Raw genomic sequence first — 15,141 nt, forward strand, 5'->3', positions numbered from 1 at the left:
GTCTGGACTCGCTGAGCTGCTCTGTCTCACAGGATGGCAGCTCCTCATGACTCACCCCTGCCTACAAGGAGTTTCCATAGGCTTCGCTTCCTCTAGAGATTTATTACGTGACCAAAGTGCAGAGATTTCAAATTAGGAGGGTTATTTCACCATGCACTTATGTGGATCTTAAGTGTTCTCTCACAGCTATTACCACAGAAGTACTCTGACACAAGCACCTGGTTTCCTTCAGGGGTAAAATGTAAAATCCTCAGCCTCCGGAGGATGCCTCAACACTACCAATTTGTGGCACGTTCATGCTGGAATCATGCCACTGTCAACACGGCTTTGAAGGCTGCTGTTTTCCAGTACTTCAGCAGATGGCACCACAGCCTACACACACATCTTGGATGCATCTCGGTTTAAAACAGGAATTTCCCTTAATATATTCGGGGGGGGGGGGGGGAATGAAGGTTTATTTGGTTTGGGGTTTTTTTTTTTTAGTCACCAAAGGACAAATGCATTTGTTATTTTCAAACCAAAAGCTGGCAGCTAGAAACACTTGAAAATATTATAATAAAAACCACTTGCCCTTGCTAGAATTGGCCGGTTTGCTGAAACGGGCACGACGGTGGAGCCGGCCCCGGAGGAAGCTTTCGCACAGCTGCGGTGGAGACCTCACTCCCCGCCTGCCTGCGTCGCCCGTTGGTGTCTCAATAGCCACCSAGGCAGAAAGCAGGTTGGACGTGAGCCGCGACAGCCCTTCAGGAGCCACCRGCTACAGAAACTAGTGAAGTAAGTTGTGCTAGGCAGATGGGTCAGCTTGAGCTCAGGTTCACTTCTTCCCTCTCTTAACATCACACAGGGCACTCTACCATTCTTAAAAAAAATAAATAAAAAAAAATAAAGCTTTTTTCTTCATTCCAGCTTTGGTCTGAATTAGCTTGATCCCATTAGTCAGAATGAATCAYGTCTCCAAGTAAATATTTTTCTAGTATATTAACTAAGAATGAAATATTCAGTTCTGTGGCTTAACAAAAATAACAACAGTTATATACATACAGATTTTTGCTTGGAAAATGACTGTAAAAGAAATCCTATAGTCTGGAGAGATTTTTTACTTTTTTAAATAGACTACTAAAAAAAAATGATTTTAATCATTAATTCCGTGGTCCTAAAGGAGCTACATAAAACCCCCTTAAAACTGTGACTGAGATTTCAAGATCAGCTGACTGATTTGGTTACACAACTCCAATAATTTAGAGGACAGCATTTTAGACAGTATTTTTTTTCTCCTCAAGCTGGCAAACTTTTAAGTTCTGGTCTCCACAAAACAGAGATGCCATGGTAAGAGCCCTGTGAGCTGCCTTCAGCRCCCTGCCAGCCGGGGAAGAAGGAAGAGCTCAGCTCTGCGTGTGCTTAACCTCAAATGAGGGGGTTCCCAGTCCATCTAGTAAAAGCTCCCAAATGTCCTCCTCTGAAAGGTTATAGCCAAAATGAGAATTCACCAAGGTTTTATCAGTCACCACAGAAAAGAGAACAGATGGAGCCAGAACTCCAGGGTCTCAGTCCTGAATTGCTAAATTTCCCATATTCTCTCCTCCTGACACCAGAGAGATGTAACAGTGGGGGAGCTCTCAGTGTAGCATGTCTCTAACTAAAAAGATTTTCTAGTAGCATAGGATTGATCTTAAGACATTTGCTTTTCCAGCCCTGGCTTAGCTTGCTTTTGTACTCTGGTTATCTGCTGCTAGAAATGAGCTGTAGAGGATCATCCAAAAGCAACATAAATCCGGAGCTGCTCTGCTCTGCACTGCCTGTGTCTTCAGGACTCTAACACACTGACATGGCATAAAGCTCATCGACACTTCCCTTCTTCTTCTAATGTGAAAAGGTAAAATTTAAAATATACTGAAGAAGAATTCTAATAATCCTTGTGTCCTGAGTATGTAGCACTGAGTCTTTTATGTGCAAACACCATCTTCAGTCACATTTGTAGCTGTCTTCTAAGTCCACTGTCTTGCTCTTTTAGCATTATTAAAACATTCACTCCTTCAGGAAAAGGGTTTGGAAAAACAGTGATCGGAAGATGCATCCCTTTCAGTATGCCAAGCCTAATGCATTCTCACCGTTCTGGGGAAGCACTTCAGTGCCCCCCACACAGCAGGGGAGTTTTTTTTTTCAGAAGTTCCTATCAGAGGATGTTATTCCTCTGTTCAAACAGCAATACGAAGATTCACCTAGGTCAGACCGCACTTGTCTTAAGTTGTCTTAACAGTATGATGTGATGCACAACAAGCAGCGTCCCTGCATCAGGTAGCACTCCCAAAACCCAAGCAGAAAGTCTTTTCCCTTTGAAATCAACAGATGAACTAACAGACTCTCACTCTCATACCTGTACAGCTACTCAGATRGAAGAACAAAACCATTCAGTAGAAGGAAGGCAAAGCTGGAAAAAGAGGTTATATACCCTTCCTACTCTAACTTTCCAATGTATTTTTTCAGGTCAAGCATTTGTGCTTGATGGACTCACTCTTCAGACTTGACAACAGCATGCCAAAGTTTCTGGTTTATTTTTTTTTAAAAAAGGGCAATATTTCATTGTATAATTTTTCTCATCACCATGCATTTTCATATCATTTTCTTAACTTTCACAGAATAGGCAATTTGCTAGATGTTTGAAAAAAAAAGACCAGTTAAAATACTAGGAAGGCAACCATAGCATCTTTAGTGATACTAGGGCTGCCTAGATAGCAAACTACAGAATGTACCTTCACAAGAATGTTGAAGGCAAAAAGTATCAAAAAAATTAATAAAATTTAAGTTTTCAAAGACAATGAAAATGTCACATATGACTTATCGGAGGGAAAAAAAAAACATCTCCAGCATGGTATCATTTTGTACCAAGAAACCTACTGGAGATTTTGAATCTGAACAAAAGAGAACAAAGCAACCTGAAAACAGATATGTTGCTATATTAGTAGCCACAGTGGTATCTCAGATGTAAAGTAATATGAGCTAAATTCTTTATTAGCACATGAGTTACAATGTGGACTGTGTTAAGTCAGCAGATGAAGCACGGCGATACAGAGACAAAAGCAGCATTCTCCGATGGTGACATTATGCATGAAAGATCTTGGCAGTTCTGAAACATCTATACTCCCTAATGGATAAGAAAGGGTCACATTAATACCAAGACATAGATACTCAGATGCCAGGACCTTTCAATTCAAGGGGCAAAAGTAGTGCAGGACTCAGTAGTTAATAGTTTTATGAAAAATTGTGCTTCTGATTTGAACTGATAACAATTTTTAGACATTTCATTGACGATAAAGTGCATAACACAGGAAAGAAATACTAGGATCAGGCTTTAAGTAAATGTACACCACAATTTCCACAGAAACTTATAGCATCATATTACAGAACCAAGTTGAAGGTCAGATAACAAAACAAAACTGACCCATCAATAAAACCCCAAGAAAACTCATAGAAAACAGCTGTAAAAACAGGAGTCCAGACTGCACAGCAGACCTCTATACAAGACATTAGAAAATAGGTGGCAGATCTTATAAATACTACAATTGGAAGTCAAAAGGCCTGGCCAGCGTGAGCTGGTTGCCCTGGGGTTGTGGCAGGTGCCCGTGCTGACCTGAGAGCACGGCCACAGGGCCATGGCTGGAGGCTCTCCAGGAGTAGCTCTTGCCACCACCTCGGAAGCATCTAATGCCTGCGCTGTCCTACATCAGACATAGCACTGGCGCTTGGCCCATCTCAGAACCACGGGGGCACAAATCTATTTATATAAATGTTTGCCTTCATTCAACTGTGTCAACCGCGGCTTATTTAAACAAGAGACCAGAGATCAGTACTCAGATAAATTCATAAATACACCCAAGGTTCTTAAATACTGAAGAGATGAGAACCACAAAAAATAAGAGCACTGTGGACCAAAGGCAAAGCAGTTCATTAGTAAGGAGGGTACTTCCAACTGCAAGTGTTTTTACTTTATTTGTTTCCTATGYGCTCCTTACTGCAGAGTTAAAAGCAACACAAACCGAAAAATAGAGTTGTCAAAGCATCACACAAAAAGGAAGAAAAAACACATGCAGGTAAAAGTCACGGAAGAACTGTTGTTGGAAAAACTCTGTGTTGGGAGATAATCTCTACAGGGCTGCCTTTTTATTTATTTTATTTATTTATTTATTTATTTATTGCTGCTCGCAAATCCATGGTCTAAAGGCATTGGTAAACTTCTGGGAGGACTGGAGGCAGCGGCTGGAGGCCCGACTGAGAGTTGAGGGATGCCTCTGGGTGCTCCCCAAGGAGCACCAACGGGAAGGGACAAGCCTGGCTCTGAGACACGCAGAGAGCGTGCCGGAAGGACTGCCAGGCTGCCTTCTACAGCTTATGAGAAGTCACAAAATGTTAAAAAGAACAGGTGAAGAAATGAACTCACACGTTACTGAAGCCAAAAGGCTTGCAGGTGACAGGCACTCTTGTTCAGGAATTAAAAACCAAAAACTAAAACCAAACCAAACCCTCCAGGCCCCCATAGCAGGGTCCTAATTCCCAGTCTTTCACTCAACACATGTATCTAAGGGTGAAGAGAGCAGATTCAGACCATATAAATGGACATGGGAACTTGGACACAGAGTTAATAAATATTTTGCTGCCAATTGTGTGAAAAAAACATAACATTTTGAGCAGATAATGTCATAATGATCAGTAGTAAAACATAAGATTTAGGTAATGTTTTTCCAGTGTCAACTTAAAAACACATTATTGGAAGATTATGGTTGTTATAGTTAAGTCCTGTCATGTGTTTAAAATACACTTCCCATGTATATAAGCAAACACAGATAACAAGCAGGAAAAAGTTTATAAATACAACTATTTCAACAAGATAAGATCGGAAAAACAGGGGAMGTTATGAAGCCACAGAACAGCAGGAACAAAATGGAGCAAAATGATCATTCATTTCAATAACAGAAAAAGATATACCACTCAAATTAGGTCATCATCTCATCAGTACATCTAATGTATGTCGTGTCCAAGAGGAAGGAGTTACATGTTAACCGAATGAATTTAAAACCCAGACTTTTGGCTGTGTCACTTTTAGAGAGGACAGCATGGATGTGACCTGCCAATACCACACCAGTCACCTTTTTGCCCTATCTTATCATACCTGTCAACTGTTTTCTATACTATTCTTTCAGTCTAAGTAACACCATAAGCATTCAAAGACAGAGTATTTCTCTCTGCAAACTTTATATTTAATATAGAGCAAGATAAATGCAAGATGATACTGCACAGATTAATTCAAGACCAGACACAGGATTAACTGACAAGCAAAAGAAAGGATTGCTTCACTGGCATAGCACATTAGCAAAACAAGGCAGAAAATATTTCAAGGAACTTTGATGACTCTGAGATAGCCAAGACAACCTTTGCTAAGATAAAATGGAGGCTTTGGGCTCAAAAAGCCACAGACAGTTGCAGTTGGCCATAACCAACCTCACCAAGGTCAAAAGTAAAGAGTCAAAATAACTGACATTATTTTGACGTTAGAATAACGTGACATTAAGCAGTATATAAAGATTAAAACCCTTTATCAAATCAGTACCTAGAATGAAATCCAAGCATTATTTTAAAAGTGGTAATTCCTAAAATGGGTTGGGAGCATATAAACACATTCAGCAACAATAAGGCAGCCAGGGTGGGATTCAGTTTGGCACTAAGATATCGGATACCGTGAGCAATATAGGCTTCTTCGTGCATTATAGAAGAGCTCTGTTGGCTGTAATGGGAGCACCCACATGCACATGACACTGACATTCTGGTATCATCTCAAATGTCCTCTCCGCTCTTCATAATTCTCTAAGCAAAGCCTGAACCTTGTATCCAACTTTGATCAGACTACGGACTTGAATCAGGGTCGTGTCCAAGGCCAGGTAATTGGTTAGGAGCAACTTTTCCAGATCAGATTGCCAGAGGACTTCCAGTGGGGGGAGGAGGAAGAGGATGGTAGTTCACATTCCCATGAAAACATTTTAGAAAATAACATACAGGATTATCTGGGAATCTCCAATCTAACTAATCAGGACCATAAGAACTGGTAACCTCTTGCTGTCCAGTGCTCCTCYTGTTACAAAATTTCATACTCTGAGGCCTAAAACTATCTGACCTCAACTGGTATTTTTATTCAGTTTGGGTTTCACCCAAATGGTATTAAGTCTTATAGGGGAGAAGATCACACATCTAATGGATGTTTAAACACAAGGTATTTGATTAGACAAAGTAATGATTGTGCTGTGTTAGCAAACCTGGAGTACAAAGCCATCAGAAGTAACATTGTCCCAATTTGAAATACTCCTCAAAATTAAGCACGTAGGAATCCCATTAGAGTCTAAGAGCTTATGTGGTATACAAAAATCTTACGTTTTCTTGCAACTTCTGGGTAAACTTCACCAAGGAGAAGCAAACTGGCAGTCAAGGAACACTGTCGTCAGCTTACCATCCATCATYGGGGGATCAGGGGGTCTACTGAGCCTCTTTAAATATCAAAATGCTTTATTATTTGCATGATGTCTCTGAGCAGTTCAAGAGCTATCTTGCCCATCACCTTACCCTATTCTTGATAACTGCTGTTTAAAGAAACAAAGTTTTGCAATATATTACTAGAGTATGCCAACAATGGTAGAAGCTCATTTCTCATTTTTTGGCAGGGTCAGCCTCTACTAATGAACATCCTAATACTGTTTCTCACTTTTTGCCTTGTCAGCTACTTGATACAAAGGAGTTTACTGTCTTTGGAGTCCATGGGTGAAGATCTGGCTACTAATACAGCTGCACATCACAATGACAGCTTTAAAAGAAGACACAAAAAGCATTCACCACACAGGGCACATTTAAGTATACTTGTGTGATTAACAGAAAAAATGCTAACAGTGGCAGCATGGGAAAGAGGAGGAATGTGGGAGACCTTAACCATTAGTGTATTCATACAGTCAAATGCATTCCTCAAGCAGTTCCTATGACAAAATTCAGAGTTAAAAACAGTCCCAACTGCTTACACATAGTTTCCAAGTATACAAGACTGCAAAAGCAAATTAAAAAGTGTAATTTAATCAAACATTAAAACTTCAGTGCAAAGGCACTGGTATACCTAAATAGATATTTCAAGAGGGGTGATATCTACTTCAAAGAGTAAATTCATACTGTTCAAGTGACAAAATTCTAATACTATTACGATCTGCATCTCTTCCCCATCCTGTTTGGGAAAAATGTAGTTTCAAAAGGTGTATAAAGCATAACGAACAGATTTTTAAAAAACTCTTAAATATAAACAACATTGTAAGGTCTCCAGAACAGAGAATTAAACTATAGACAGTGCAGTAAACATAATCTTCATCACAAGCCCTTTCACCACAACATAGCAGAAAAACTGGTCATCAAACTCAGTTTAATGAAGAAAAATGATTCCCAGGGCAAAAAAACCCTCCATTCCCCCCAGAAAATGAAAACACAGCTGCACTTGAAAAATTTAAAAGCCACAAAGGAAAAATCTGCCATAAAAGCCTGATAAGTGACTTCGTGGCAGCTTCGGGAGGGAGGGAGGGAGGGAGAAACTGCTCACACTCAGGTCAACAGTGCTTCAAGGTCATTTTTCTTTCGTTCGCACTGGTTGAAAAACTATGTAGAGTAAATGAAAGGAGAAACAATGGTTAAATCTGTAAACATGCATTGCAACATTATTGATCAAAGAACAAAAGGGAATTAAAATGTTGTAAAAATTGGTTTATTTGGACAGAGGAATTGCTGCGTAGGAGTTGCAGAGATTCCATTTTTTCTCAGCCTGCCAAAGCAATAGATCCAAATATTTCTAGGACTGGAAGGATCTCCACACCTCAACTAAAACTGTTTTGATCAGGTAGCTTTTGACAGGGCAAATTTTAATGGACTCTCATTGCCTGGGTTTCCTTTGATACACCTCCTTAGTAGCAAGAAATAAAAGCCAGGTTAGTTTATCCAAGAAAACTTTAACAGGGGAGCAAGGCTTTGGTTTGATGAATCTTTTCTTTGCAATGGAAAGACTTCTAATAAGAGAATTCTTCCTATCGTCCAGTTTTCTCTCAAATCTTATTCCTTGTGCTTATCTCATTTCTAAGAGTTTGTAACATCATGCTACTCTTGTAGCACATTCCCGTGATCACCCAAACCCAAGTAATTTCTTAAGTACACCTACAAATGGCGTTGCCTCTCAGACAGGCTGGGGAAAGTAACCAGAGGTCCAGGAACAGTTTAACTATTTACATGTTTTAAGTATGACTTTCCAGCAGATATATTACAAACTTCAAGAGGCTTAAGCTATACTTTTCTCTCTTTTTTTTTTTTTTTGATATTTTTTTGAACATTTACTACAGAAGAAAACCAAGAGAAGACTTACAAAGCCCTAGACCAAAGACTAGCTTCCTTATGTCCAGCTCTGGCCACACAGTGAAATATTACTACCTTCTCACTGCAGCTGGCTCTTCTGAAGGTCATGCAGTGCCATAAGCTGCAGGAGGACATGCCCACACATCTTCATGTGCCTCCGGGTGGCCAGACTTGGCGACTCGTGCTGCTAGGCCTCCCAGGATAACCAGGCACAACTTGCAATGTGCACTCAAGGCTCTGACTGTTCATGCCAACATCTGGACACAAATTTGCCAGCAAGCCAAGCTGTGGTCAACACTGATCTATCTCAGGCAGCTGTTATGTCTGGCCATCACTAACAGTTCACAAACRCACTCCAGGCAGGACATGAATTTCACTGGACTGCTTTTTGGACAAAATACAAAAGAAAATCCCACCAAGAAGAATCAGCAACTGAACAGAAAGGAATTGCAGACCGTGGGAGACACTGATTGCTTTTGGCCCTGGACAACAGAAATACTTGAGCATGCCAAAGCTCAAAGGTGGTGAGGAAAGGATACAGTCACTGAAGCCACCACAGATTTCGAAACTGTACAAGAGAATGAGTTGCTGTGTACCAATAGCAACAASTTGCTTTCTCAGCTCGCTAGCAAATTAGCAGCAGCAGCAAGAGGTGTCAAATAAGCAGCCAGAGGAAATGAGTATTGGGGAAGAAAGGCTGCTCAACCACCTTAGCAGGCAGACATGCAACTGAGACCTGTTTTACAGCTTTAGAGCTGTTAAGTTCCTATACTTCCATCCTCCACGTCATTTGGTTTCTTTAACACCACCAGAAAGTGATTTTAGTCCAATTATATTATTTTACAGTCATTTACCCAGTCTCTAAGGTGGAGGAAATTGTGTAACAAATCATTCTTTTCTGTCAACCTGTAGATTTCATCAACCACTGAAGATACACAGGCCTTTGCTCATCCATGTTTGGACCCAAAGCACTTTGAGGTTGTTAGATGAAAAGCAAAATGCATTAAAAACATTCATTTAAAAACAACAAGGGGGGGGGGGGAAACGTGTATCTTACTTAAGTAGGAACTAGCAGCATTCTTCTGCACCTGATCAGACTATTTTTGTGCTCTCTGGCAAGGGATGTCCCCTTTATGACATCTCCCACCTCAGCATCCATGATCTTACTACTTTCCCTGTAACAGCGGGAGTGAACAGTGCTGTGATGCAGTTTAATAAACCAACACAGATGACCTTGGAGGTTACACAGAATGCAATCAGCTCCTGACGCAAGGGTACACGAATTACAAAATATCCTAAATACTAGAAAGCTAAAGAAGAACATGGCACATGAGTCAGCCTAAGCCTTTCTTCACCAACAGAGGCGAGCAGAAACAATATCAACAAAATGCTAGGTAAAAATCCAAAGCCAACTGGGCTCTCATGCATTTCTTTCAAGTAGCTCACAAACTATTAAATGCATAACCACCTTTTAAAACACAYCAGTTTCTTTATTTTGGCACTTGGAATACATATGTTTCTTTGTTTTGGCACATGGAAGGAATGAGGTAAGGGTGACTGATTAAGTCTCTCAGCAGCTTCAAATTCTGACCTGTGTTGATAGCACTGCAGACCACAGCATCTGCAACATGAGCTGTGTCACTGTTCACAGAAGCTATTTGATGCAATATATCTCCGTTCTCACAGAAGGATGACATTTTTGCAACACCAGGAAAATATTMTTTTCAAAAAATATTCTTATTCCCTTTTAAAAACACCCTTGAATGTTATCCTAATAGCATATATACATCTTTACCCAAGACTGTGCTAACAAACAACAGTTATATTTACAGGGGACATACAAAATCCACAGGTTGAACATTTCTTTCCTTACGTATTTTTTAAATAAACTGCTAAAAAAAAAATCTCTTTATATGACCATCCCTAATAAAAATGGTGCAGGAACTCCCAGTATAATCGTGCTCCCACTGAAATAACTTTCAGTCTTTGATCTAATGCACTTAGAAAAGCAAAGCAGCTTGCTACATCAAGAGATAGAATTGCATTAATATAAGCAAACAAAAAATATGTTCTTGCCCCTGTATACAGTCTGCAAATAACTATCATAATATGTAGAGAAATGAGAAAATTGTATTACCTTTACTACTAATCCCTTTGAGTCAACCATCCATATCCTTTTGATAGCCACATCTTTAGATATCCCTTCTTTCTCCATAGCCATAACAACGAGGTTTGCTATCCCTAGTGCAGCCTGAAGGAAAAAAAAAAAAAAAAGAGAGAGAGAAGAAAAGTAACCTACAAAACTCAAAAATGAAAGCAATCTCCTCCTCATTGGATTCATTTACCCATTATTTTATACAAGTTTCTTAACTTTATTTAAAAATAAAACTAATTATTTTTTCATAAAGTAAATACTAGGGAACAAGAACTACCATTTAGTAGTTAAAAGCCAGAGAGAAACAACACATCCTAAGATGGCATGTATAATACAGACAGCATAAGAAACAAACTCTAACATAAATTGTTAAAATTAACACTTATTCTACATAATCATGTGAGAATAAGTTAAGTATTTTTCTCCTTTGAATTTTAATTTTGTTCATCAGATTTTTTGGCAATTTAAACCAAAGGAAACTGTGCTCTGCATCCCAGAAAGTAAAAAACAGTCCTAAAATAAGTCTTGCTCCCAATCTTTCTTTAAAATATCCATCAAGAGCATAAGTGTCCTTTTACCTACTATTCATATGTTTTGTAACTCTAGATTGATTTGGCTGTGCTCCTGGTGAAAGCAGGGACAAGAAAAAATTCACTTACCAATATTTTGCTGAAATATCTATCATTCCTACCAGATTTTATAATATTTCAGCAAACAGATCATGTCATACATGCATAGATTGAAAAACAGGCAACAGAGTGAGCCAACAGAGTACTGAGCAATTCTGATTCCTAATTCAATATAAATATTTACGAGTTGCTTCTGATTCTTGCTATTCATTATTCAGTTTCCCTGACAATAAAATGAAATTCCCCCTTTCCTGCCTAACAGTTAAGAAATACATAGTTTTATTCAGCATAAGCTCCCATGACAGGGGTGATACCTACCATTACCTCTTTGCAGTAACAAGTATATTGACAATGTTAACAGAAAAAAAAARTATTAGACTACGGATTCATCTCTGTTGAACATGGAGAAAAAACAGGGAAACAAATTTCAGAGCAATGGACAGTCTTGATGTGAAAAGCTTTGACACATGCCAGACATGGATGCAGGTCTTTCCGCAGACTACAGACCTGATCTCAGTAGTATCACGTATAGAATCAAATTTAAAAAATCAGGACTACACAAAGCTAGGGCAGCATAGTGTACCCAGAAGGGGGCTTGGTGACCATGAACTTTTTCAGAAGCCCGCGGAGGGGAGCAGACCACATACAATAGGTAAAAGTTAATGGTACTGTAGGTAGGTGTGACCTTCACTTCTATGAAGTTTAGAAACAGTAGCTCACAGTAACTTAGGTTATTTTGTACTGCAACAATGATATCAAAAATCATGTGCATAAAACTCTTCAGAAATGGAAGATCCTGAGAACTTGATCTTCAGGATACTGAAAAACTCTAGTAGTGATGAGAAATCAAAGGGGAACAGCATCTTATTAAGTAACACAGACATTTGTAAGAATATTTTACTTAATCACTCTCTGGTGACCCAATATGTTTCTTCATCTTACCAAAAATGTTTGTGTGATTGTTTATATTGAGACTAGTTTGATGATTTACAGCTGAAAAGATTTGAAGTTTTAAAAAGAGAACAGACCTCCTCAAAATGTCTTCTGAAAAATATAAGCCTTGAGCAGATGATCTAGAGATTTTTTCCTAAGTTTACATTTGAATTAAGAACTAACTTTCAGCAGTTAATGATCATTGTACCACTTAATCTTCTTGTGAATGGGATACATACAGCTTGATTAAATATTAAGAAAAGCTCAGGAAGTGTGGGTCAGACGAGTGAACAGGGAGGTGGTTTGAGAACTGGCTGAAAGGCAGAGCTCAGAGGGTTGTCATCATTGGTGTGGAGTCTAGTTGGAGGCCTGTGGCTAGTGGCATCCCCCAGGGCTCAGCACTGGCTCCCATCCTGTTCAACTTCTTCATCAATGACCTGGACGAAGGGACAGAGTGCCTCCTCAGCAAGTTTGCRGATGATACCAAGCTGGRAGGWGTGGCTGACACACCTGAGGGCTGTGCTGCCATTCAGAGAGACCTGGACAGGCTGGAGAGTTGGGTGGAGAGGAACCTCCTGAGGTTCAACAAGGGCAAGTGCAGAGTCCTGCACCTAGGGAAAAATAACCATAGGCACCAGAACAGGCTGGGGGCTGACCTGCTGGAGAGCAGCTCTGCAGAGAAAGACCTGGCAGTGCGGATGGATGACAAATTGACCATGAGCCAGCAATGTGCCCTTGTGGCCAAGAAGGCCAATGGTCTCCTGGGGTGCATTGGGAAGACTGTTGCCAGCAGGTCAAGGGAGGTGATCCTGCCCCTCTACTCAGCCCTGGGGAGGCCTCATCTCAAGTASTGTGTCCAGTTCTGGGCTCCCCASKACAAGAGAGACATGGAGCTACGGGAGAGAGGCCACCGGAGGGCTACGAAGATGATCAGAGGGCTGGAGCATCTCCCCTATAAGGAAAGGCTGCGAGAGCTGGGCCTCTTCAGCCTGGGGAAGAGAAGACTGAGGGGGGATCTTATCAGTGTGTATAAGTACCTGAAGGGAGGGTGTYGGTGTCAAGGGGATGGGGCCAAACTCTTTTCAGTTGTCCCGTGTGACAGGACAAGAGGCAATGGGCAGAAACTGAACCACAGGAAGTTCTGCCTGACCGTGAGGGGGAATTTCTTCCCTGTGGGAGTGACAGAGCACTGGAACAGGTTGCCCGGAGAGGTTGTGGAGTCTTCTTCTCCGGAGATCTTCAAGGCCCGCCTGGATGCAACCCTGTCTACCATGGTCTAGGTGCCTCTGCTGAGCAGTGAGGTTGGACTAGATGATCTCCASAGGTCCCTTCCAACCTTACTGATTCTATGAAAAGTCTTCTTGGGAAATTTTTTCCTTAAGTATAAAACACATACCTCTCCAGCTCCCTGAAATAACACTGTGTGATCCGATAACTTGTTCTTAGTGATACGCAGAGCTGCAAGAAGACCTGCAACAGCTACAGATGCAGTTCCTGAAATAAAGAATGAGTATCTTTGATTAGTCTTGAAATAATTAAAAAGCATTAGTTTAAAAGCATTAAATAATTTCATAATTTCATCAATAATTGTATCTTTAGCTAAAAGATACAAACACTTAGGCTAATAAAGAAACATTTGTTTCAACTAGAGTTTGCTTTACTTTGTTTTTTATGAAAAAATGTAAGTGGGAATACCTTCAGAGTAACATTAAATAAAATACGATTGATTGATTAATTCTATATGCACTGGCATAATGGCCAGTGCAATCAAACTATTACAAGTATTCAAGATAAGGTCTTTTGCAGAAGGAAAAAATGGGACAGCCCAGATAGAAGTATTTTGAAGGACTCCAGGTACTGAAAACTAAGAATGGGCTTATTCTCCAAATAGATATCTGCACTGATCCTACTGAAGGTGACTGACAGCTCTTGGGAGCTCTTGAGAAAGGAAAATCTTGTAAGATCATAAATAAACAAATAAACACACAGTGGAATAGAGTAACAGTTTCAAAGAGAGGATCCACCATTTCTAGGAACCCCACATAAAACTTCATGTTGGAAAAGATACTACAGCTGTTAGAGCACAGAAGTCAGCCTTTAAGAAAGAAAACTAAAAAGCTACACATGATGAAATGTGTGACTGATCCTCAGTGCAGATGCAAATCCAAGCATGGATGAAATAGGAGAAAAGAAAAGGCAAATTCCAACACAAAAACTTGTTTTATTTTGGTTTCTTAGCATCTAAAACACTAGAAGTACCTTTTAAATTATCTTTGAGTTACTCCACAGGGGAAAAGCTTACATTTAGTTTTACGATTTAGCTTGCGGAGGTCGATCTTCTCCATATTAAGACCACAAAGAATGAGGTATCTGTCTGTCTTTGAATGGAAAGAATTTGGCTCTAATCATGAAAAAATCTTAGTAATAAAAAGTAGGGCAGTAAAGAGCCCTCAAGGAGTCATCTAACCCAAACTTGTGCATAAATGCAGAATCATCCATATCTTATTTCTGACAGATCGTTGTCTAACTCGTTCCTAGTATCTTGTTTAGAGTACTCCTGTGAGTACTCCTCCTCAGGCAACCTATTCCATTCTGTCTTTTTTACTTGAAGACTACAGGTGTCCCAACCCCCTCTTCTTAAGTGCAGCAATTCCAACTCTTCCGTGCCTTCAGAAGGYTGAGTTTTCCTAAAGCAATTACCATTAATTTCTCTCTTCTAGACTTTATTCACTCATTTCATCTTCATAGAATTCAAAGAATGGTAAGGTTGGAACAGCACCCACATCCATACACAACACTGCAGCTGAATCCTTACCACTGTTGAGCCCAGCTGTCACCTTCTGTCATGCTGAAGAAAGTTGTACTTAGTCCTAGCACCTGATAGCTGGCTGTTCAACCCAACTGTTCCTTCTTCCTGACAAAGCCTATTGGAAGAGCGAAGACCTTTCTTCCTGGACACCAACTTCAGGTAACAGGTTTACCTTTTTCATAGATTATCATTGCTACTAA

General features: G+C 40.0%; 1 protein-coding gene across 2 annotated transcripts in view; it reads right to left on the bottom strand.

Annotated features, from left to right (window-relative positions):
* The window catches only part of ME1 (malic enzyme 1), a 194,956-nt gene that overhangs the window by 16,646 nt on the left and 163,169 nt on the right, over positions 1-15,141 (bottom strand). For both annotated transcript variants that reach the window (XM_085299198.1, XM_085299197.1), the window contains 2 exons: positions 13,529-13,626; positions 10,553-10,666 (listed from right to left, as the gene is read on the bottom strand). In XM_085299198.1, the coding sequence (XP_085155324.1) occupies positions 10,553-10,666; positions 13,529-13,626 (212 nt within the window). The remainder of the gene's footprint in view (positions 1-10,552; positions 10,667-13,528; positions 13,627-15,141) is intronic.

This window comes from Rhea americana, unplaced genomic scaffold (assembly GCF_003343005.1).
Source record: "Rhea americana isolate MKP2758 unplaced genomic scaffold, rheAme1 scaffold_147, whole genome shotgun sequence".
Taxonomy (NCBI): Eukaryota; Metazoa; Chordata; class Aves; order Rheiformes; family Rheidae; genus Rhea; species Rhea americana.